The following is a 22,448-nucleotide window of genomic DNA, read 5'->3' as shown; positions in this document are numbered from 1 at the left end:
CACAAGTTTGACTCCGCGTTTCTCGTTCAAGATAACACATATTTATTGGTTAAATAAACCAGAAGGGGGTGTACCCAGACTTATCAATAGTGTTGCATTATTGAGGATGATATCACCGTTGAAAATGTCAAACGTGGAATGTACAATTTTGATGTCGTGTTTTTAAACTTTAATATTGCATTTAGTGAGTTGGGAGACATATTTTAACTCGAGGAATCCGTATTATTCAGTAATGGGGCACAACTCATACCATATCTTTTAGAAAGATATTAATGCGATATATCGACGATTAATGTAACTTGGTACTTAATTTAAAGATACAAAGAATCAAATCACCACTTTCTTGTTCTATTCAATTCTGATGTCATTATGAGTCATCTATTCTTAGCATATACGACTGGGGCTACTGCTATCACTATAATAAACTGTAAGTTGGCGATAAACCAGCCATATCTATATCTAAGATCACTACACTGTGTATATTGTATATATGACACACATATACTGAGTGTTGTGAGGAATATCCAGAATATATTAACACTAACTTATGTCCTATATCTCAGTGCCGGATGAGATGACGTAATTTTGGTGCTCCCAATATGTGTGTATTATTTATATTTGCAAGTGCTCCTTATAAAAATTCACACAATTGAATCAATCGATACAATGTACGGCGTTTGGGACATATATACACATTGGTTTTATACATCACTCGGCGTGTCTACTGTACTCGACTCGTATACTCGTAGACTAAGTCATATGCAATGAGATGACTGCTCACCATCGCCAGCAAAAAACATATCAAAATAATCATTCCATTCGTCCACAGTTTCCATATATGGGTGTCGTCTGGAGAATTTCCAACAGGACACAGCAACATCTTTGGGATTTCTTGCCACGTAGATAGTCTGAAATAAACCAAATACACAAATTATCAACATTTTTTATAACTTAAATGTTGAGGCTGTAATTGCACCAAAACACTTGGTCTATGTATAGACCCGTGGTAAGTCTATGGTATGTATCAAAATCACAATTGTGGAAGTATTTGAATATAGTTTATAAGTTGTCACTTTAATATGGACGACTGTGTAGTTGATAGCCTTATTTTCAGAGGCACTAATCTCCAATGACATCTATTACAGACCAGTCAACCAGTCTGTCTGTCTGTCTGTCTGTCTGTCTGTCTGTCTGTATGTATGTATGTATGTATGTATGTATGTATGTATGTATGTATGTATGTATGTATGTATGTACGTACGTACGTACGTACGTACGTACGTACGTACGTGTATCAGATTGATTTCCCTGACACAAATCCTTTACCATTCAAATTATACTCACAAACGAGACAATGTTTTTTGTGTAGAATTATAATAACTTGTATCGATGCCATACAGATAGGCTAGAGAAACGAACACACCAGCATACCTTTGGCATGATGTCGACATCGTAATATTTCACAGGCATCCACTCGTACGGTAAGTGTGTGGACATCAGACGAGGAGATCGCATTCCGGCAAGCATCTCATAGTTTGGTCGGAGAAAGCTAGCCCCTGGACCAATCTCTAGGAAGGGAACTCTGTCTGCCAGGGGTTTTCTTTTGATCTGAGCTGCATTATCATCAGAGGAACACAGATGGGACACGAGATCACGTAACAGGTTGTTACCTAGGAAAAGGGAAAGTGTGGTTAAGCGCCTCTAAATACTTTATCTATTTATGGGAAAACACTTTTAGCTTTTTGGGTCGTTGGTTGGTTTACAGTATATAGTGTGTTGACTTGTAGGTAGAGAATGTCGTTAGAGCTTTAAGTATTAATAAACTGTGCCTGTGTTGTGTATGTTTACCTGACCGTAAATATCGCCCTCATTACATACATAAAACATTTGGTAGCCTAGATAAAGAAAATGTATTGCTATGGCGTTGCATTTATTAGGAATAGAATAATTAATATAGTAATTTTGGTAAGTTAGATATGACTAATTCGTCACCTTGACAACAGAGATGAGAGTGTGAGATTGAACATGCGTAACACGATTAGCCCAAGATCCACCATGTCGTGATTGTAATACCCTTGACAGTGATAACTCAAATATATTCATTGTTTTGAGTGTTTTCGATTAGTGTTGACATTTTCTATTTGACACACAGTCATAGACATATGCGCTGTAGTAGAACACTTTCGTTCATAAAGCTACTGTGTACACTTTCACATATTGTCATGCAAACTTTGTGAGGACAAGCACAAAATGTCACCGGATACAAAAAACAACAAAGACACACCTTAACACTATAGAGGCTAAAAATGAACATGAGTTACCTGATTCCAAGTAGGACCCAACGATGATATCATCAGAACGGACATCGAAGGTCGTCTTTATAGCCTCTAAGGTAGCAGCTGGGACGTACGTTGGCATTGGTTTGCCCAGGTACTCATAACGAAAACTATCGCCATTTGGCAGTGATTGACTTCCGTCTTCGAGACTTTCTATTTCCGTCATTTCTCCGGAAAACCAGTGCCGTATGACTTGAACTATTGTGAGGTCATATACCGTGCAACTCAACTTATTGCAATCCTACCCTGTCGTCGTCGTAAACTATCTTCCAAGACTTGTCCGCAGTAGAAGGGTGTGACTGCTACTTGAAACTCGTGTGACGGGGCGATAGAATACACAATGTTTTAGAAAGTTGACTCAGTGCGTGTAGTACAGTAGAGGAAATAGTTGTGTCCCTGAAAAGGAGGTTCGTGTGTATACGCATGACTTAAACAACAATGAGTAGTGTGTTCACTCATCATAGACTCTATACGAAGTAGTCTATGGTTCACTTTAAACACTGTATGCTATGACTTTCAATAATAAAGTAAATACGAATGCATATGTCTGAGAATCGCACTCAACCCAATTTTAAACTGAGACCAACTCAGATCATATTAAGCCAACTTTTCAAACTGGCAATTAAATCTATTTCTTCCCACTCAGAGAGTTTGTTTTTTTTGCTGAAAATCAGTGAAAACATTTAGTCAAATACTTCAACTATTCTTAAATAATCTCCCTGGATTCAAAAATAAAAATATTTAATTAATCTGTTAGATTTAAAGAATTGAGCCTATCAACCTTCCACCACATCATGCACTATCCCCGTCCCACTTCCAATATTTACTGTGTCAATTGTTAGTTCGTGGGGGGAGAACACGGTTTCAATAGCTGGATTATATGAAAGTCGTCAATAAGCCTGGGTTGCCGGGGAATGTTGTTTCTGTTCAACAATGTCACACAATGAATAGTGTGGTAAGGGTAATCCCCAGTCATACATTGCACTGACGTTACTATATCAAGATGCTAACCCTTGGCTACTGTATGCCAGACATTATATATCGCTGTCGGTGGTTCGATTGTCAGTATTTTAAAATCTCTGGGCTCAATAGATGTTTCATGCATTGTGCTATATGGAGGTAGTAATCATACAGTAGAGAAAAAAATGTTGACGAGCGATTAATAAAATATATCCATACTATGACATTGATGTGAAATTGTGCAATAATGTAAGACATTTTGTGAAACGTTATGTAGTCTCCTGATCATCAAGTTAGATATACATGTAGTTTGATAAATCTGAATTTCCCTTTTAGAAAGATTGGATTTGGAGCACAAGAACAACTAACAACAGTCATTCTTTACTCTAAATGCCCTCACTTCATATGACTTTATATGGATGCATGGTAAATTTACAATCTAGATCTGTCATTGGCATCTTACTTGACTCAATACTGAAGTATTCACTCATCTGCCATGTGTCATGAATACTTTGGAATGGATTTCACCGTATGTGTCTATAGTTATATCTGAATATGACATAATAACACTATCGTATCTGAGAAAATTAAGTGCATATATTCCGGGCCAATATTCCAGGGCAATTAATTAATATTATATGTCTCAATTCGAGGGATTACGGGTCACCCCCGGAAAGCGAGTGTGTTTGCAGCTGAGGACAGTGCCCAAGAACAGACTGTGCTGGGATGACACTTGTGCATAAGCCTTGGAAATTGGCGTATGAAGTTGCTGCCCGGGTAAACTCAGATATACGTATCAACTTCGTAATTTTAAACCTCCTATAAATGTACAAAGGCATGAAAGGTGCATGGACTGTTCAAGACTCTGGCTGGTGAGGCAAACACGCATCAGCCATTTCTTTAAAGATCGTCGTGGAGGGCTCCCTACTGTCTCCAAATCGAGGGTTTGGTCTGGTGTGATTTGTTCTTGTCTGATGCGGATTATGTTTTACAAGTAAGAAGATAAATGACACACACACAAACTTAACCAGCTGACTCACTCAACATATTTCCAGGAGTCCTCCCCTTTTAATGACAGCCTTTTTGCGTGTACCCACCATATATATCCCCCAAATTTGCAAGTTTCCCCTGCAATACCGCCCTCAGGGGGTCTTCATGAATGTAGCGGAAAGGTATTTCCTGCCAAATTGCAACCTTATGTGTTTAGGCTCAAAAAACGTGTCCTTTTTACTTGTCATTTGCATTATGACCTGTCAAAATTCTGCAAACTTTTGTTTTAAATGTGCATCAACGTACACATCATAGATTCATATGTAATAGTATACATGCACAGGGACACGTAACTTCTTGCGTGAGTATTTTCATTTCAGGCCTACACGCGTAATGGTGGTTGTGGAATAAATCTACTTTATACGAATCCTCACATAAAAATGTTCAAGTGAACACATACAGGCAAGATTATGTGTGTCTGTATCACAAAACAGGTGCAACCAAAGGGCAGATTCTTTTGAAGCCAAAAATGGTGTTTTTTAAGAATCGCCCATCAAAAAATGTGGGGAGAATTTTTAGCTTTTCATTGTGCCCTCCCACTGGTGGCCCGGGTGAAGGATATCTGCCGTCCACCCCACTTGTTTCCAACTTGCCCGCCAGACCACTGCCCGCCCAATATTGTGAATAATTTACCAACTCCCATCAGGAAAATTTTGTATATTCCGTGACTATACCAACAATTCATTTTGACGTACACAATGTGAGCTCCTCCCCACGTTTTCCCCTCCCACTGTATCAAAATCAGGACTTCCTAACCACAATTCTTCCTTGTTTGCCCCCTTCCTCTACCGATCGAAAAAAATGTCAATCTACTGAAAATTGCACAAGAGCAGCTTTTTGCAAGAACAACTTCTTTGACTGCACTTGACAAAGGTGTTTGCGGTTTTTTAAAAGCCCGCCCCCAAGCGACAGTATTCTTAACATAATCCGTGCTGGATGTGAAACATGACAATTCGTTTACAAATGTACAAGTTTGAGAAATTTAAACGCAAAGACGAGAGAGACAGAATTTACATGTAATTCACTTTTATTCTCTCTTGTTGATAGACTATACAAGGGTGGTCCTGGATGAAAACTAACTTTGTCGACTTTTTATTCACCATACTAATTGGATCAATCATACATGACTTATAAGTTATATAGCGGCATGGTAAATGCTAATCTTAGTGCTATCCAGATAAAATAGACTCTGACAACCACACTGAACAAAATCTTTGAATTAAGCATAGGCCCTCCACCAACGTGGAAACTTGCTGCTAGTAGGTAGTTTCAGCACAGCTTACCAGGCTAAGAGATACTAACAGTTGATACAGAACTTTGTTGTAATAACTACTATTTACAAGCAATGTCAAAATGTCTACATAAATTATTGTTTTCGGGTTTAATTTACCAAATTTGTGGTAAAAGCACTTACTACTACTAATCCAGTGTACGTCAAAATTATCATATCAAAACATCAACCAGGAAGAATATGGAAAAAACCCCACAAAAAACAGGTCTAAATACACGTCAGCAACAGCAGATGAAAAATAAATGATGGATCAATTGAGATGCCCAAGTATGTGGCTGGGGACACGCTTTCTATAGTGGTGTTACCAATAGCCATGGATCCGTAAGCATTTACGTATACCTGCCTTTGTTGAGTTTTGACGACAAAGAAGATATGAAATCTAGAGAAGATGGGGATCGGACAAGGAAAGTTAGCTTTCAAATTTGTTTTGCCGTTGTAGGATATTGTAAAAACAAAGAATCACCCCGACCAGTTCACTTTTGCAGCTAAAAAATATTTTTGTAACCCGTAGAGTGTATGTTGTAACCATGACTACAAAAACTCGTTGATGTTTTTATTATCTTGGAATAAAACTGAGTCATGAAAGATAGGCTGTTAAAGAATGTGTAAACACGTACTCAATATTCTGCATACACAAGTAGTATCGAGCCATTATCGGGTGACTGCTCATCTAGGAATTCGCGGAGTTACTGTATAACGCGACCAAGGTGACTCCAATCTGAAAAAACACGGTATAACGCGACCAAGGTGACTCCAATCAGGAAAAAAAAAACGTTATTTCATTTACTTATCGTTCTTACGATATTACATGTTATAGTCCTGAGTTACTTTTTAAAGCTGCACTAACGCGGCATGCAACCATATAGACAGTGGAGAGAAAAAAATTGGAACGTTTTTATTGAAACTCTTTTGTTAGGTACAATAGCATACTCGTAATATAATTCACACAGTATTGCATCACCTGCGGAGAAACGTACTTTTGTAGCTGTATACATGATAAATCACATTTTTTTTTGAGTCCGCAACAAAACATCAGCGCCCTCAACATCGATCACGACTTTTAACTTGTTTATGTACTGCTTATATGGATGATATTGGTCACGTAGAATGTCTAATTACTGCTATTTTAACTATTTTCATTGAATATATTGTGGTTGTGTGATCGAAAATGATACTTCAGTTACAACTAGTACAGTTTTAACATGTAGTTGTGACAGATTCAAAACCGATCAAGATTTAAACCAATACACTACCTACATATAATATTGACCACTAATTAACAGATACAATGTCTTTTTATAAGTAATTGACTAATTTTTAGAGAATATGTATTTAGTGGATGCGGAAAATGACATCAACTTATAAAAAAACAAAATCAAAATGTTCTTCCAATCTGCAATGGCTGTAAATCTTATAGGAAGAAATAAACTACACAGAAACCATTTGGAAAACAGTGGAAAACCTGAACTAGTCACTTACACCAAAAACAACAACATATACTGTAATAAAATTTAAAAAAAATCTACCTACCCCACCTATTCTAAAATTGAGCGTAATAGGAACCACAGATTTGTTTTAATTATGCCTTATATATATTTGATGGAAAATGTCCCAGTTCCCAGTTGCAGGCTTGATTTGTTTTCGTCGTATGTATTTTTCAAAGGTTACCTAACACTGTACTCTTTTCAAAGTCAAATTATTTCAGTACATGGAATTCATGGAATTCGGGTTTCAATAGAATAGTAGCCCTGTCCCTCAAAACAACACAACGTCATGCATCATGCATCATGCAGTCATGAGAGCAAAGCGATTCTTTTTCAATGCCATATTCAATTTTATCAGCTGTGACGATCACGAGGTTATGGAAAATGGAACAGGTGTTTTTGTAATCAGACATCGTATAGAAGATGAAATTTGCGTCTCGGTTCATTCCGATAGACATTATCACATTAGGCCTAATTTTCGGAATTGTGAAAATAACATGAAGAGAATTAAATACGATAGACTTCTGATTCTTTCTGTCACAGACCATTGAATCTTTAATAGTTTACGACTTTGACTTAAATTGTTGAAGGGGTGGGTGTGGGCACGGGGCCGGGTGAAGTGGGTGGGGTGGGCTCACTACAATAACCATGATAACTTTAAATTTGTGTTGATCACTTCGTGGATACTATTTTCTATACTGTGATCATTCGCCTATCTCTCCATTCTTGCAATGAAAACTGACACTTTAAATTAGGTCTCGTACATCACCATATGCATTCTTGGTATGGCAGCGCTTTTCTTCAAAGCGAGTCAAAACTTTTAAATGAACTATCAAGATCAGTGAGCCTGATCACAAGGTTTCATGTTGAGTTAGACACCATAAAGATAACAGTCACACAAACATCATTTACACCGTTTGGACTCTCTATTTAGTTACCAACGGTAACTACTACACACAGTATAATCTGTTGAAGTTCAAATAAAACCTATGGTCATGATCAGCAGCCAGTGAGGTGATTTGTTGTATGTGTAGTATGCATGATGTTACTGTTGATATCATTAACTAAATACAGAATCCACACGGTGTAAGTGATGTTTGTATGTTATTTTTATGGTGTTTATCTTAACATGAAACCTTGTTATCAGGCTCTCTGATCTTGATAGTTCATTTAATAGCTTTGACCCACTTTGGGGGAAAGTACAGTAAGACAACACATGACATGTAATGTACCTTCGTAAAAATATACTATTTTCTGTGACCCTAAAATGCTTCAAATGCAAATTTAGAACTAATTCTCAGTTCCCTTTTTCTCACTATCTATATGGACAAGTGTTTGTCATTGTTATTATTTTTGGGCAGATCTTTAGGTCTGCAGTTGGCGGCCAAATGGATACCGAGGTATTCTTGGACTGTACGAGTCTGTGCAATAAAAATGACAAGGGGAAAAACACCCATTGTTCTCAGCTGTTTTCGTTAAACGTTGTTTTTGCATTTTAGTAACATCATTATTCAGGTTGTCATTGTTACAGTAAGGATAGGCGGTTCCTGGAATTACGTATTACGTAATAAAACTATAGTGAAAACACCGAGTAAGAAAGAAAATACAAAAGGCGGTGAACTTTAATGTAGGCGTACTCTGAAAAATTCCAGTTATTTTTCCACCAGCCTCTTTTAATTTGTTTTCAGTACATGTAATTTTATTGGATATGACAGAAGTTGTCTACTGTGAACTCTAACCCGATAACAATGTCGCTATAACTTAGCTTATTATGTGCACAGAATCAAAAGGCGTGCGGTATGGAAAATTTCAATATAAACACACAATCCGAAGAAACTGTTACATCATCATTAAAACACACGTAAACATTTAACATTAAATTATGCACGGGGCTTGGGTGGTAATACCAAAGGTGAAAAGATTATTGCCTCTTAACCCTGTATCATCCTCATCCAAATGTGCCACAACGTGAACTACATGTGCATGTACGGTGTAGGAGGCGGAGTCTCGACATCATCCACTATTCCTGTACCATACCACGTTATTGGAATTTTCCTGTTTGACATCGTGAGAAGCTGGGGTGAAAGGTTAGAGCGCATGCTCAGCATATCATTCTCGCTTCCGTATATATCGTCCAGACTTGCCGGGAACATGCAGAACCACAGCGACGAGCCTAGTAGCAAACGTGCAAAGACTGACGGAGCTCAAAAAATGGCAAGTTCACTACCCGAAGACTTTAAGCCTCCCCCAGATCATTATTATGAAGGAATTCGCATGCTTGCGATTACACCGGGACCAACTTTCGACGCAATTCGGGAGATGGAGGTTCGCGATGACGATATTTGGGTTGTTACATACCCAAAAGCAGGTGAGAAATCTTAAAATTTTGTACATTTTTGGTAAAAAGTCAAACGGGTCAATTTCTTTATCTAAAAAGTCATTTTTAGAAAATATATATTGAGAAATATTATGAAAACATTTCTTCAGAAGACATGGCGGACATCTTTGTCAATAATTTTGTAAGTGGGTAAAACCCCACGTGGATAGCACACCGTCGTCTGACCCAGCGATAAATACATCATTGTTCGGTACTTTTCCATCACCCACCCGGCAGCTCATTTAGTATGCATTCTTTGTACTCGATTGCTCGTCATGAGTTTGGTTGATGCAAACTCAAATTTGAAATTACAGGCACGAGTTATACGTTTATGTCGCAAGGATTATTTCACCTCTTCTGACATTTTTAAAAATATTAACCACACAATTAAATAGTGATTATTTGACAATTAAGATATTTATTTATTTATTTATTTCCCCTCCTTTTTTTATCATTTGTAAAGTTGTTGAGGACATAATCATGTGGAACAGAACTTTGTAGTTTATCGACATCATTCAATAGTAAAATATTTCAGCGAGTACTTTCTTGACTATATTGTGTCATTACTGAAATGGTGATAATATTTTTCCAAACTGCTGCCAAATAAAGGTTAGGGAAAGGATGGGTAGAATTGAGATCACTCTCTCAAATGCACTTGTATTTGCATTTGTACATAATATTATGCCAAAAGTAAGTTTTGCGCAAAATGTTTGAAATTCTCCTATGATATAAGGAATGATGTTACACCTTCACACATGTTGATTTTTCTAATTTTTATAGAATATTTGGGGATAATAGTATAACCAATCATGCAATGTATAATGTCTAACACGGAGTTTAAAGGTTACTTCATTGCACATTCCAAGCTAACAGCGGTAGCAACTGTCATGAACATGAACAGCAAGCCAATGTAAGATGTCTAATTGCAACAACTTCCAATGTGTTGGCATCAGTCATAATTTCATCTTTGACTTGAAATATGTACTTTTAAGCATTTCTTTTAAGACTTCTCATCGATAATCATTTTTTTCATTGGAAATGTTCTGACCACGTGTTTTGCCAAGGTCGGGTATGTCTAGTGTGTGTCTTGCTTCCATTCTCGACTCTTATTGTCATTCGCAGGGGTATTATTATTGTAAATTACCACAACTATAGCAAAAAATATTTTCTTGGCAGTTATGTTATGGCTTCCCCCATGATTCATGTTGTTGTACCATGTGATACTACCCAAAGCATTCAATCATATAGTGGGAAACTTACTGGGCTCAGTTCAACAGTGAACACGACATGTGGAAAAAGACTTTATGGACTAAAAATCACTTTAAGGACCTTTTTTTTTTTTTTAAATGACAGTGGTATATTCCTTTGACCATAAATAAGTCCCCTTATTAAAGTTTTAAACTTTGAAAGTAAAAATTTTCCATCATGTGTATCCCACTTCTATTGTTTTAAAAGTACATGTACATGTAAATGAATGTCCAGGGTATTGTACACTGCAATTGAATTGTAAAGTTTGAGTCCTTTGGATTTGCATATATCTGCACCTGGATAAGTATTTGTAGCAGTGTTACATAACTGATTTCTATTGCAAGTAAAGGAATGCAAAGTTCAGCAGTTTAGCCTTTTTCTTTAAAGACAAACAAAGGCAAAGGTGATTTTATTTTCATTTAGATTATGTCTTGGGAAGCCAGGAAAGTCATTTTGCCCAATTCTACATTCCATGACTTCTCTTAAACCATTAGGCTTAAACAGTCGCAACATTGACAAATCTGGATTGGGAGAGGCCCACTGTACATTTTGTTAAATTTGGGAAACAAACATTAGGAGGCACCCAATAGTGATAACCCTTGCCCAAACAATGCTGGGGTGTGATGTGGAGGGGGAGGGGGGGGGGGGGGGCATTTTGGTAGTTGCCAGACTTTTGTAAATTTATGACAATGACAGCTGCCCATGATGAACAATGCACACTTGACATACCCAGTTCCATAGTCCAAGTTTGCAATGCTCTTAAGATTTCATAATTATTCTTATTTCCCAGGTACCACATGGGGTCAAGAAATAACATCTGTCATTATGGAAGATGGTGACCTAGAGAAGGTCAAAAGTAAATCATTATTGGCTAGAGTACCATACATTGAACTTGGCCCTCTTGGTCAACAACCAGCCACTTACAAGATGGTAGATCAGATGCCATCACCACGTCTTATACGAACTCATCTACCATACCATCTTATGCCAAAACAGTGGTTTGAAAAGAAGCCAAAGGTAGGCTACATTTACAATAGATTGACAAAGCCTTTGTATATAGGAATCCAGTTATTTTATACATTCAATCCAAGGAAGGTATTGGAATGTTAGCAATGATTTTCATGTGCATAAAAATAAAAATGCATAGATAAATGGTTGCGAAAGAGACAAGACTACTGATCAATCTACACAATTGCCTAGCTGCAATAATTGTAGCGTTTGATGTGATTTTGAGGGCTTTTTCGTCTGTTTTTGTGCCTTTTTTCGTTCCGACGTTTAACCCGAATCAAACGCTACAATTCCTCTAATGCAAATGCAAATAGACGAGACCACATTGTAAACGTGAGCGAGGGGTCAACGTACTACCTGTTTCAAACTGCTGCATGCCTTGCTATATTTGCCGATTTTGACGGAATTGGGGTGCCTCTGAACACTTCTTTGGTCTTGAAGGCTCCGTAATTAATGTTGGCGTTAGGAAATGTCCTATATTTTGCCAGGTAAGGCGTAATTTAGCAGAAAAGTTCGCCTAACTTTGCGATTCAGATCTGAATCGCTTCCGTCTATTTGCATTTGCATTAGAGGAATTGTAGCGTTTGATTCGGGTTAAATGTCGGAATGAAAAAAGGCACAAAAACAGACGAAAAAGCCCTCAAAATCACATCAAACACTACAATTATTGCAGCTACACAGTTGCCCATTTTAAAAAAACGTACTCCTGCCTTGTGGATATCTTTGTACAATTGGTAAACACAAGTTGTAACATTGGGTACAGATTTATAGAACTTATGAGTTGTTTATTTTTTAATTAGAATCCTACTTTGTTTTATTTTGTTTCAGACACTGTATGTTGCTCGTAATCCAAAAGATACTGCAGTCTCAGGCTGGCATTTTACAAAAATCAATCATTTCTTCAAGACCTACGAGACCTTTTCAGATTTTTTCCCCAAGTATCTTGAAGGAGATGGTAAGTTGGTATATTGACTTTTAAAAGTTTTGTAAATGGTTGCATGTAGGTTTAATCAAATATAAAAAAACTACTCCAAGGACACTCTCATTGTTTCATTTTGATCAGTTGACTGTAAAGTAAACTTAATGAATTGGTTTATTCTGATCATTTACATAAGACCTTGAAATGGTTCTTTGGTCATTAACTTTTAAACATGGCAAGTCAACTGATGAATTTGTGTAATATTACAGGTGCCCTATATTTTGTGAAGGGGGGAGGGGTTGGAATCGAGGTGCTATGGTTTTTAAAAATCAGATTTTTTTTTATAAAGATGACACGTACAAGCTCTTTTTTGGACAAAGTGTGAACAGATGTTGCATAATTGTTGATAAGAAAGCTTGGTGCAGGTCACCACAAATACTTTGACCTTTTGGAAATATGAACTTTGGCATTTAAAATTTCATGGCCTGATGTTATCCACAGAACTAAATTTTTAGGGTTTCTTTAGTCTGTACAGAAGGAAACATCTGTCCTCTACTTTATGGGTGTACTCGTGGGGTCTGTCATTGATAACTGATACTAATAGATAAATATTTCTATGAAGGGGGTGGCAAGTATAGAGTAACCTATATTTAAGCAGCTTTTTACACCAAATTATATAGTACAAGTTATGAAAATGTGTGCAAGCTTTACCAGATTCCCCCCCCCCCCACACACACACACCCTTTGCTACCACTATTCACCACCATACACCTTCAAGAGATTGATTTGCTGGATTCAATTTAGTTGTATATAATATCTATAGATCTAATGTATACTGAACTCTTGTGGTTACCGGATAGATAAGATTAAAATGTACAATGTACAAATGTACCAGTCCGTCAGTTTTTTGATGATTGTATTTTTTGCTCTTCAGTTATTTATGGTTCATGGTTTGACCACAATCTGAAGTGGTGGGAACACAGACACGATTCAAATGTTATGTTTGTCAAGTTTGAAGATATGAAGAAGGTGAGTTTGAATTCTTGAATACTTTGGTACTTTTTTAGACCAAATAAATGTACCATAAGTTTTCAGTTGTGAGCAGATACAATTAGAAACAAGCCGATGTGTCCAAAGTAGCAAACACTTTGTGTTGATAGCAACTTTAACAAGATAATTATGCCCATTTAGGGTATTGTGTGCTTGGGGGAGCCAGTGACATTTTGAATGCAAATTTCCAAAATTCAGGTTTGGCTAGCTACCATGTCAAACAGGGTCATTCCTATATATGACATTAAATAAATACATGTAGTTACTGAATTGTAAATATTCTGTTTTATTGTTACTACTGACATATTCAAGGTTGTTCTTTTATCAGTCTTTTTACTTGGATAACTCAACCAAGGCAATTCATGCACCAGACTTAACTGGTTTATTGACTTGGGGTATAGTGAATAGAATGTACAGGTAATCGGTACATGGTAGGAATACCTGGGTTTACTGACTGTCAGGCATTGTAAAGTTTTGAAGGTATTGGAGGGGAACAGCAGTTTAAGAAATTCAGAATACAAGGGGAAAGGGAGATGTTCAGTCAGAATGCTGATGCAGCAATTTAATCATTGCTGAGTAAACTATTACCCATGTTTATATAGCATATTCTTGCATTGGTGGTATCTTATCATTGGGTTACAACTTACATGAGAAAATTCTTTTGTTCTGTATCAACTAAAGCTCTGTTAGACACCTGTTTTTTAATTCCAAATTTTAACCTTAATCAGAACCGGGCCTTAACTATGTCATGCTGTATAGATACAGAATAGAAAAATTTGATGACAGGTTGTTTCACGTTTTATTATAATGAGATATAAATAGTCAGTTGCGTATATTTAGGTTTAGTATGTGCGTACTTATATATCATTAATTATAACTCTACTTCATCCCAGCACTTCAGAATAGTGAACCAGTAATCTGTTGAATGAGTTAAATGTGCAATTATCAGTTAAAATGTCAAACAGACCACTTGATGACATAAGTATGACCCAAAAAGTACATTAGGTTCAACAGTGTGTGTACTCGTACTAGTCGAGAGGGGAAAATTTAAATAGAAAATGCCATCTACATTATGAAAAAATATTCTCAAATACTAGTAGTACTGAAACTTTGATTTTCGGTGAAAACAAGTTTACTAAATTGAGGTTGTATACTTGTTTCATGCATACTGCCCCAGAGTCCAATTTAATTAGTTAATAGGCAAGCAAAGAATGGGTTTAGCATGATGCAATCACCTTTAAAGATGATATGGGGTGCTCAGTAGACTGCATACATTATGATCCCTTATCTAGTAGAAAGTGATTAGACCTGAACATGACATTCAATTAAGATGTTGCCAAAAATTATTGGGGGGGGGGGGGGGGGTTATTATGCAGATTTCTTTGAACAGTCTGAAATGTTGTATTGGAGCTGCAAGCTGTTATGTTCAAAGTTTGATACCGACGCCATGTTATCAAGTTACTAAATCAATTTTTGTCTGTCATTAGGACTTGAAGGGACAGATGATCCGAATTGGTGACTTTTATGGCCACCCTATTGCAGCAGACAAAATTGACGCCTGTGTGGAACATTGTACATTTGACAAGATGAAGAACAACCCCATGTCAAATTATTCCAAAGCTCATTTCATCAACCACAAGAAGGGTACATTCCACAGGAAAGGTAAGATCTGTCAGCCATTATCTCTCAAATGAAGTCTAGTGGATAGTTGTAGGTTATGCATACTCAATCATTACTGACCTGCTGGTAGGGTCAGTGATTTACCAGGATCAGGAGACAACTGGAGGCAGGTACTTTATGGGTACTGCCAAGAAGCATTAAGATTGGTATTCCAATTATTGCCAATAAATGTATACTATCTGTGTTGAAGTTTTTCTGCATCTTGCCATTGAAAGATCTGACATTTCCATAGATGCATCGTTACAATACCAACCTATCCATCCATCCAGGGTTTGAATCTCAATTTCTGTTGGTAGTGTTTCTCATCTATCAAGTCATAGGGGCTCAAATAGGAACATTCAGGATCAATGTCTTCTTTAGCTCTGCGAGAGGATCCTAACTTAATCCTAATACGACACAGGCCTCTAATGTATTTTATGCTGCATGTATTTTGTACATAAACGTTTTCTAATTATACATAATTTTATGGTATGATTTCAGGAGAGGTTGGAGACTGGAAGAACCATTTCTCTGTTGCCCAGAATGAGTTATTTGATGCAGTGTACTTCGAGAAGACGCAAGGGACTGGCCTGACTTTTGATTTTGAGTTGTAAAGAAGAAGAAAAAAGTTGTTTGCAGCCTTAATCAAGTTTATTTTTGTAATTCAATTTGTCGAAATACGTCTTTGTCTTTGTCTCAGAAACCATAGCATAGAGTTGATAAAATAGAACCAGTACTGAACTTGATCACATCTAATGTTGCAGAGAATCAATTTAAAGTGGACCACAGATACGATGAAAATGTACCATAGCAACAGAAACTACACATAGTAACAGCTACAATGATGTACTTTTCGACAAAAAAAAGCAATATGTATCTGCCATAATTGTTTGAAAAAGCGCTATACACTTGCCATGAATATTGCATGTTTCAGATTTAGTCTAAAGCTTTCTGTACTGGAAATTGAAAGACAGAAAATTTTAACTGATGTATACGTAGCTTCTAATGGGTCATTTTTCACTTTGATGTGAAACATTTAAAACTCCTCACCTATTTTTTTTGTCGGATGTATCGGGTTTTTGAAAGATTTGATTGCTGGTCACTGTTCAACAGCTTTAATCGTGCAGGGTAAAATTTAAAAACAAGTGTCCAGTCCCGTGAATGGGGATTACATATTTGTGTCATTCGGAATCTTTTCAGTCCATAGTTTACCGTACACATATTTTATAGCTTTGTTAATGTATGGAAATGTAGAAATTGCTTATTGTGTTGAGAAATTAAACATTCACATTGTTCTGTATTTTGAAGTCGCTATAATTCATAGAAATGAAGATAGGTAACCAATCGGAAGTTTGATCTGAAGATGTAATTATTATAAATCCCAAATCATGGAAATGATGTAACTCCTAACAGAAAAAGTTGTACTTTGTACTGATAAAACATATGCTTTGTAAATTCCATCTTTGCATTTATTTTTTTATAGCTTGTAATATGGAACTTTCATTTTTCAGTATATATAACGTATATACTAGTTCTTATAAGTGGAATTGCATATTTATTTGGTTTAAAAAACAAAACGTATCTGGAGCATGCATTGGATTTTTTGATAGACAGTTTTTCCTCTTTCCCATCATCAGTTTTTGCATTGCATTTTGTATTCTGTTCTACAGTTCTAGAAATATAATAAATGCTACCATCTTGTACAACTTGACAGGCAATGCAATGTATGTCCAGTAATAGTTACTAATTACAGATGCACATCATTAAGCTGCCATAGAACTCTGCACACAATATGTCAAGAAAATAAGGCTACACCAAATCTTTCACCTTGCGTTAACTTAACAGTTGATGGGTAATAACTATAAAAAGAAGTTAGTTGATGAATCCCAAATTAATTGAAATCTTGCCTTCCCATCCGGCTACATACACAATCATGCAAGCAGCATTTTTGTACACAGCTTGTGAATTGTTCAAATGCCTTCATAGGTGTATTATGTACCAACATAAATATTGTTTTGTCTGGAAATAAATGTCAAAATTCTCAATTATATATGTAGCATTGTATGTTAATTGTATTCCCATGCTAAAACCATGTGTTGATGACGTGGCATAGTTTGAATTCAAATATTTATTTACGACCAGTTATGAGTAATGGTAATGGTGATGAGAATAGCCAGATGTGATCCAGAATACTGCTGGATTGCTATTCAGCAAAGCAATGGGCTTTTCAAAATTGGCAAAATACTAATAGTAGACATATATTGCAAGGAAAGTTTATGTTAATCACAAATGTCAACTTTGGTGCTTGTGCAGATCCTATTGATGGCACGTACACCACACCTGCCCATTCCCGAAATTGCACTGCGGTGGCATTGGCTTTGTATTTGTGACAGCGCCCGCTGGTGTCGTAGATAGCAATATCGGGTACAGTGCACGAGTATACACACATCTTCCGACTACTAAGCGGGAGTTTTGAACAATATTTAGCGCAGTTGTGTTCACAAAATGGAATTACATTACATGAAATGTGGGATTCATGGCTGTCGACCATTGCCTTTAGCGTGCTACTCATTTGAAGCAATTTGACTTAATACTGTATTCAAGCTAGTTGTGGTTATGCTACGACAACTTCTGTCATACTAGTAGCATATATCCCAGTTTTTACCAAACAAAATATCTATATCCTATGCAAAGCATGTGTTATTTTCTAGTCACGTATACATGTTAATGGAAATTGAGCGGCGTTACGCCTAAGAATTGATAATTGAAGTCGGCTTGGAATAAGTTACTTTCGGAACACACATTTTGCCTCAGGTTTTTTATTTTTGTTTAAGATTTTAGAAAATGTATCACATATGCAAATCTAATACGTAATTTATTCTTCAATATTCCTTCATGCTAGCTTCAAAACGAAACACGGACAGCAGCTAATTTGTAATGACAAAAGTACAATGAAAGGCAGGGCAAATAGATTAGTTCTGAGACGGAGTTTTTTACAGGTGAAAGTCGGGTTGTGATAGTTTATGTCGAGTCTCACTCCAACGCATGCCTATACAGTGATCAATAATATCACACCACGTACGGTCCATTTGGCGGAGAGGAAAGGGGACGTTACACGCATTGTTTTGTCTCAAACAGTATTATTGCCATATAACTCATATAATACTGTATCATGTTATTCTTGATAAGTGGCTTCTCTCATTATCGTCTGTGTACTTCAACAATCCAAGTAATTTGTATGCAGGCTGGATTCGATATTCATGACTAAACGGCATTGAGGCTTCCCGCGTCACGGCATACCTTACTATACAGCTGCAGATCCACTCGGTGTAAATTTGATATAATATTGATAATTCAAGAACTATATGTGTTGCAATTGGACAAAGCTGTCTGGCTTGAAAATCCTGGGGGATTGGTCGAAAGTTATGATAACCATGGTAACGTCAATCGCGACTCCTTATTACATCTTGCCAATCCAAAGTGATTAGCCAGTATAATGATGCTTAGGGTTATAATTGGTTGCTTAGTACTTATGCCCTGGATCTTGGAGGGGACTATGCTACTACTATGCCTGCAGTTTCCTTCCAATAACTATGAGTCATTCATTCCATTATACTAAAGGCCATCTGCGGCCGCGGGTATTGGCAATATTAATTAGATGAAAGATATGGAAGTCCAACAATTCCATGACTTTTATCTCAAGAAATTTCATCCAGCAGGTACGTGTAACTTTCAAAATATATGTTTAATAAGGAATTCGCCCTGTAAAATACAAAAGATCTAATAACACATATCTACATGTACACACCGCAGGCCAAATTATAAAAAAAATGTTTGTTTCCAATAACGTTTTTTTGGGTAATAGATAAAAAAATAATAAAATCGCAAAAAATGCGAAGTCTCATGAGAAATAGTTGATGAGGAAATTGACATCAACTTAAAAAGACAAAATAAAATTGGGGGTTTGTAAATAGATGCATGGTTCGATACCACGGCCGGGTAGATAGTACACTATTGTTTATCGGAATTCCAATGTGTTGCCAGAGTGTACACCAGGTCCTATACGTCAGATTTACACATGTACTAATTTTAAGTTGCTCATTTTACCGAGGAGTATTTGTAGGGGTGGTAAAAAGCTTAGATAAAAACCATACTGGCTAGCGCTTTTTTGCCCTTCAACAACTTCGATTCTTCCAATTTCTTCATAGTTTATTTTCCGATCTGTATTTCATGAATCTAGTCGGAATATGTGACTTAAAATAATTTTCGTTATATAGTATAGTTCATCAAGAAAGGAGAACAAAAAACAATACAATTTAGTTTAAGAAGGGGTGACGTACAGATTTGGTGCTGGGAAGAGGTATGTACGCGTTATACATATAAAAAATGTACAAGATCTACTACGATTTTTTTTAAATTTATTTATTTATTAATCTTTCATATGCAGACACCATTTCAGTGCTTAGACACTGTTCTCCCAATGGAACCTGTTGCAAGATTACTACACAGACATAAAAGTTACAGAGGCACAGTGTACTATAAAAGATCCAATTATATGACCAGACTACATTCTTAAGATGTCTTTTAATATCAATGGGTTTAATTGGAGCTGATCCTATGGATATGGGTAGATTGTTCCATCGAACAGCGCTAGCACCACTGTAGTGAAATGCCCGTTTCCCATATTCAGTTTTAACTGTAGGGATGTATATGTTACCTTTACTGGCCTGTCTTGTGTTATAAAGATGAATTTGATTGGAAAGATTAAACATTCCAGTGAGGTAACTAGGTGCATTACCTGTTACGGATTTGTAGACGAGTGTTGCCAGCTGGCGCGTCCATCGGCTAATTTGAGGGCTAACCAAGTTTTCATAAACCCAACCCGCTGGTACTCGTATCCCGGGGAACTTAGAGGAGCAGTCGACCAACTTGTTTATAAGTGTCGTCAGATACTTTTGATTCGTATTACACCTTATACAATATAATCGCAGCATAATCGAAATGGGGAAGAACTAAGGTATTGAACATCATCTTCCTAATTCCCAACGGCAAAAAGTGTCTCATTCTCGACAGTAGTAAATTTTGGAAATATGTGTTGAAAATTTTCAATTTTGAATCCAGCCAAACCCCTAAGTATTTGAAATCAAACACTTGCTCTACTATGTCTCCCTGTACTCGAATTTGCAAAACTAGCTTTGAGAAGAACCGAAAAGCATGCGGTCTTGAATTAGTTTTACTTCATAGGGGCGTGTAATATTTCATAGATTGTTGTTTTCCAGGTGTACAGACTAAATATAACAACTTTTTGACTATATATTCCTACCTGTAAGGAGAAAAGAATAGATATATCTACGTAGTATAGAGATTGATAAATTTGTAGCAGCAAGATTCGTATGATATTTTCCGAAGAAAACGACAATCTAAGCAATAATACATGCCCCTATGTTTTACTTGTATTCATCATACATAATTACTTGAGCCGCAGACAATTAAGAAAATTTCTTTAATAGTTGTCTGTGCTTGAGCCTCGTTTTATTTCCTTCGAACAGACGCGTCGACGCAAGGGGGCGCTATAAAATTTGCATGACCTTCTGAGCTGACCCCATTTGCAAGAATTGCTCAAAATGGCGGTAGTTCCGAAAGCTAGACAACGAGTCGACCGTACTTCACAGTGTTTTCACGGTACTGTTTAATTTTGGACGACGAAAAGAAAACGGGAGGTGTGAGATGATCTTAGGACGTGACATGTCCATGTATAAATAAACAGGACCTTCAATGTCGCCGTAAATAAGGTTTGTACCAGTGTTTAACTGCAGCTGGACTTCACAACTACAGTAGAAAGAAGGCGGTATCCTTCTTGTTGAAATTGTGTCATGAGTGACTTATCATCGGAGTATGTACAGATATGTTCACCAATTTCGGCAGAGCTTTCTGCAAATTTGTGCTTTAAAAATTTCTCTTCTGCCTTTGATAACGATGTTCCCAGAAAATATTTGCAATATTCATATTGCATTGTTATGTTAACTTATTATTGTTATTTGCTATGTTGTGATATATTTGTACTGTAGGGTGTATTTACCCGTTGCATGTGTTGATGTTTCAAAGCCTAACTGCTTGTTGGCTAGTTAGTTTGTTCAGACATTATATTATACTTCCATGTTTTGTTGGAGTTGACTTGTGAAACAGAAATGTAACCGTGACCTAAAGTAAACAAATGATGCAATTTGGGATTGAGCAAAAGTGGAGAGAAGAACAAAATTGATACTAGAAGTTAACCACCTTAGCTATGAACCAGACTAAAAGTACTGAAATTGACCACATTGGAAGAAAGAAGAACAAGAGGTGATCTTATCCAAGTATTTAGGTTCATCAAAAGAATTGACAAAGTTACTGTACATCAGATAAACTGTTCACAGTGACTTAGTCAACATCACACTCACAGGACAAGAGGACATTCACTTAAACTGGCAAAATCAAACTTTCGACTGGACTGCAGGAAATTCTGTTATACTCAATGAATCATATCTCTGAATGGAACAAGCTACCTGAACATGTTATTTGAGCTAGTATTAGATTTCAAAATAAGACTTGGCAATAACTGATGACCACTGTAACCTCTAATGATTCATTGATAGCCTAATTTTGTTGTTGTGGGTCAAATTTCTCAAAGTGTTCTGAGTCACCACATAGTAAGAGATAGGGCAACACCAAATTTTGGTGTGTCACTAGCAATTGTGTGCATCAGTGGCATGTCAAATTGGCTTAGAGGGCACACTGCTATGGACACTGAGGGATTATGTAAGTCTAAATGCTTCCTTACCTGTTTGGCCATGATTTGTGAAATCATGGTAATCAACATTGATACTATTACTACATCAAGTGATTGTAGTACGATGACATCATAGTACATCATACATGGTACTATGATGAACGGTGAAATGGATACTTCCATGGTGTGTTATAATAGTGTTTGCTCAGTTTGCATACAAATGTATATCCTCCAATATTTCCTCTGTGTAGTCATTAAACAGGCTTTGGTAAAATATGTTTAGTTCAAATTTCATAT

The 22,448-nt window shown here is 36.6% G+C and overlaps 2 protein-coding genes across 2 annotated transcripts in view; one reads left to right on the top strand and one right to left on the bottom strand.

The window, feature by feature from the left end:
• The window catches only part of LOC144443212 (sulfotransferase 1B1-like), a 5,486-nt gene extending 2,786 nt beyond the window's left edge, over window positions 1-2,700 (bottom strand). Inside the window, exons 1-3 of the mRNA XM_078132623.1 lie at window positions 2,322-2,700; window positions 1,432-1,670; window positions 782-908 (exon numbers count right to left, since the gene is read on the bottom strand). Of these exons, the coding sequence (XP_077988749.1) occupies window positions 782-908; window positions 1,432-1,670; window positions 2,322-2,502 (547 nt within the window). The 5' untranslated portion in view covers window positions 2,503-2,700. The remainder of the gene's footprint in view (window positions 1-781; window positions 909-1,431; window positions 1,671-2,321) is intronic.
• A 6,557-nt stretch (window positions 2,701-9,257) lies between these two features.
• LOC144443459 (sulfotransferase 1A1-like) lies at window positions 9,258-17,401 on the top strand. The gene is made up of 6 exons (XM_078132942.1): window positions 9,258-9,489; window positions 11,537-11,763; window positions 12,583-12,709; window positions 13,608-13,702; window positions 15,211-15,385; window positions 15,884-17,401. The coding sequence occupies exons 1-6, from the start codon at window positions 9,273-9,275 to the stop codon at window positions 15,994-15,996; spliced, it is 954 nt and encodes a 317-aa protein (XP_077989068.1). The 5' UTR covers window positions 9,258-9,272; the 3' UTR covers window positions 15,997-17,401.
• Window positions 17,402-22,448: the final 5,047 nt, after the last annotated feature.

Source organism: Glandiceps talaboti, chromosome 12 (genome assembly GCF_964340395.1).
Source record: "Glandiceps talaboti chromosome 12, keGlaTala1.1, whole genome shotgun sequence".
Classification (NCBI taxonomy): domain Eukaryota; kingdom Metazoa; phylum Hemichordata; class Enteropneusta; family Spengelidae; genus Glandiceps; species Glandiceps talaboti.
The sequence above is the reverse complement of the archived record's forward strand: the minus strand, read 5'-3'. Positions and strand labels throughout refer to the sequence as shown.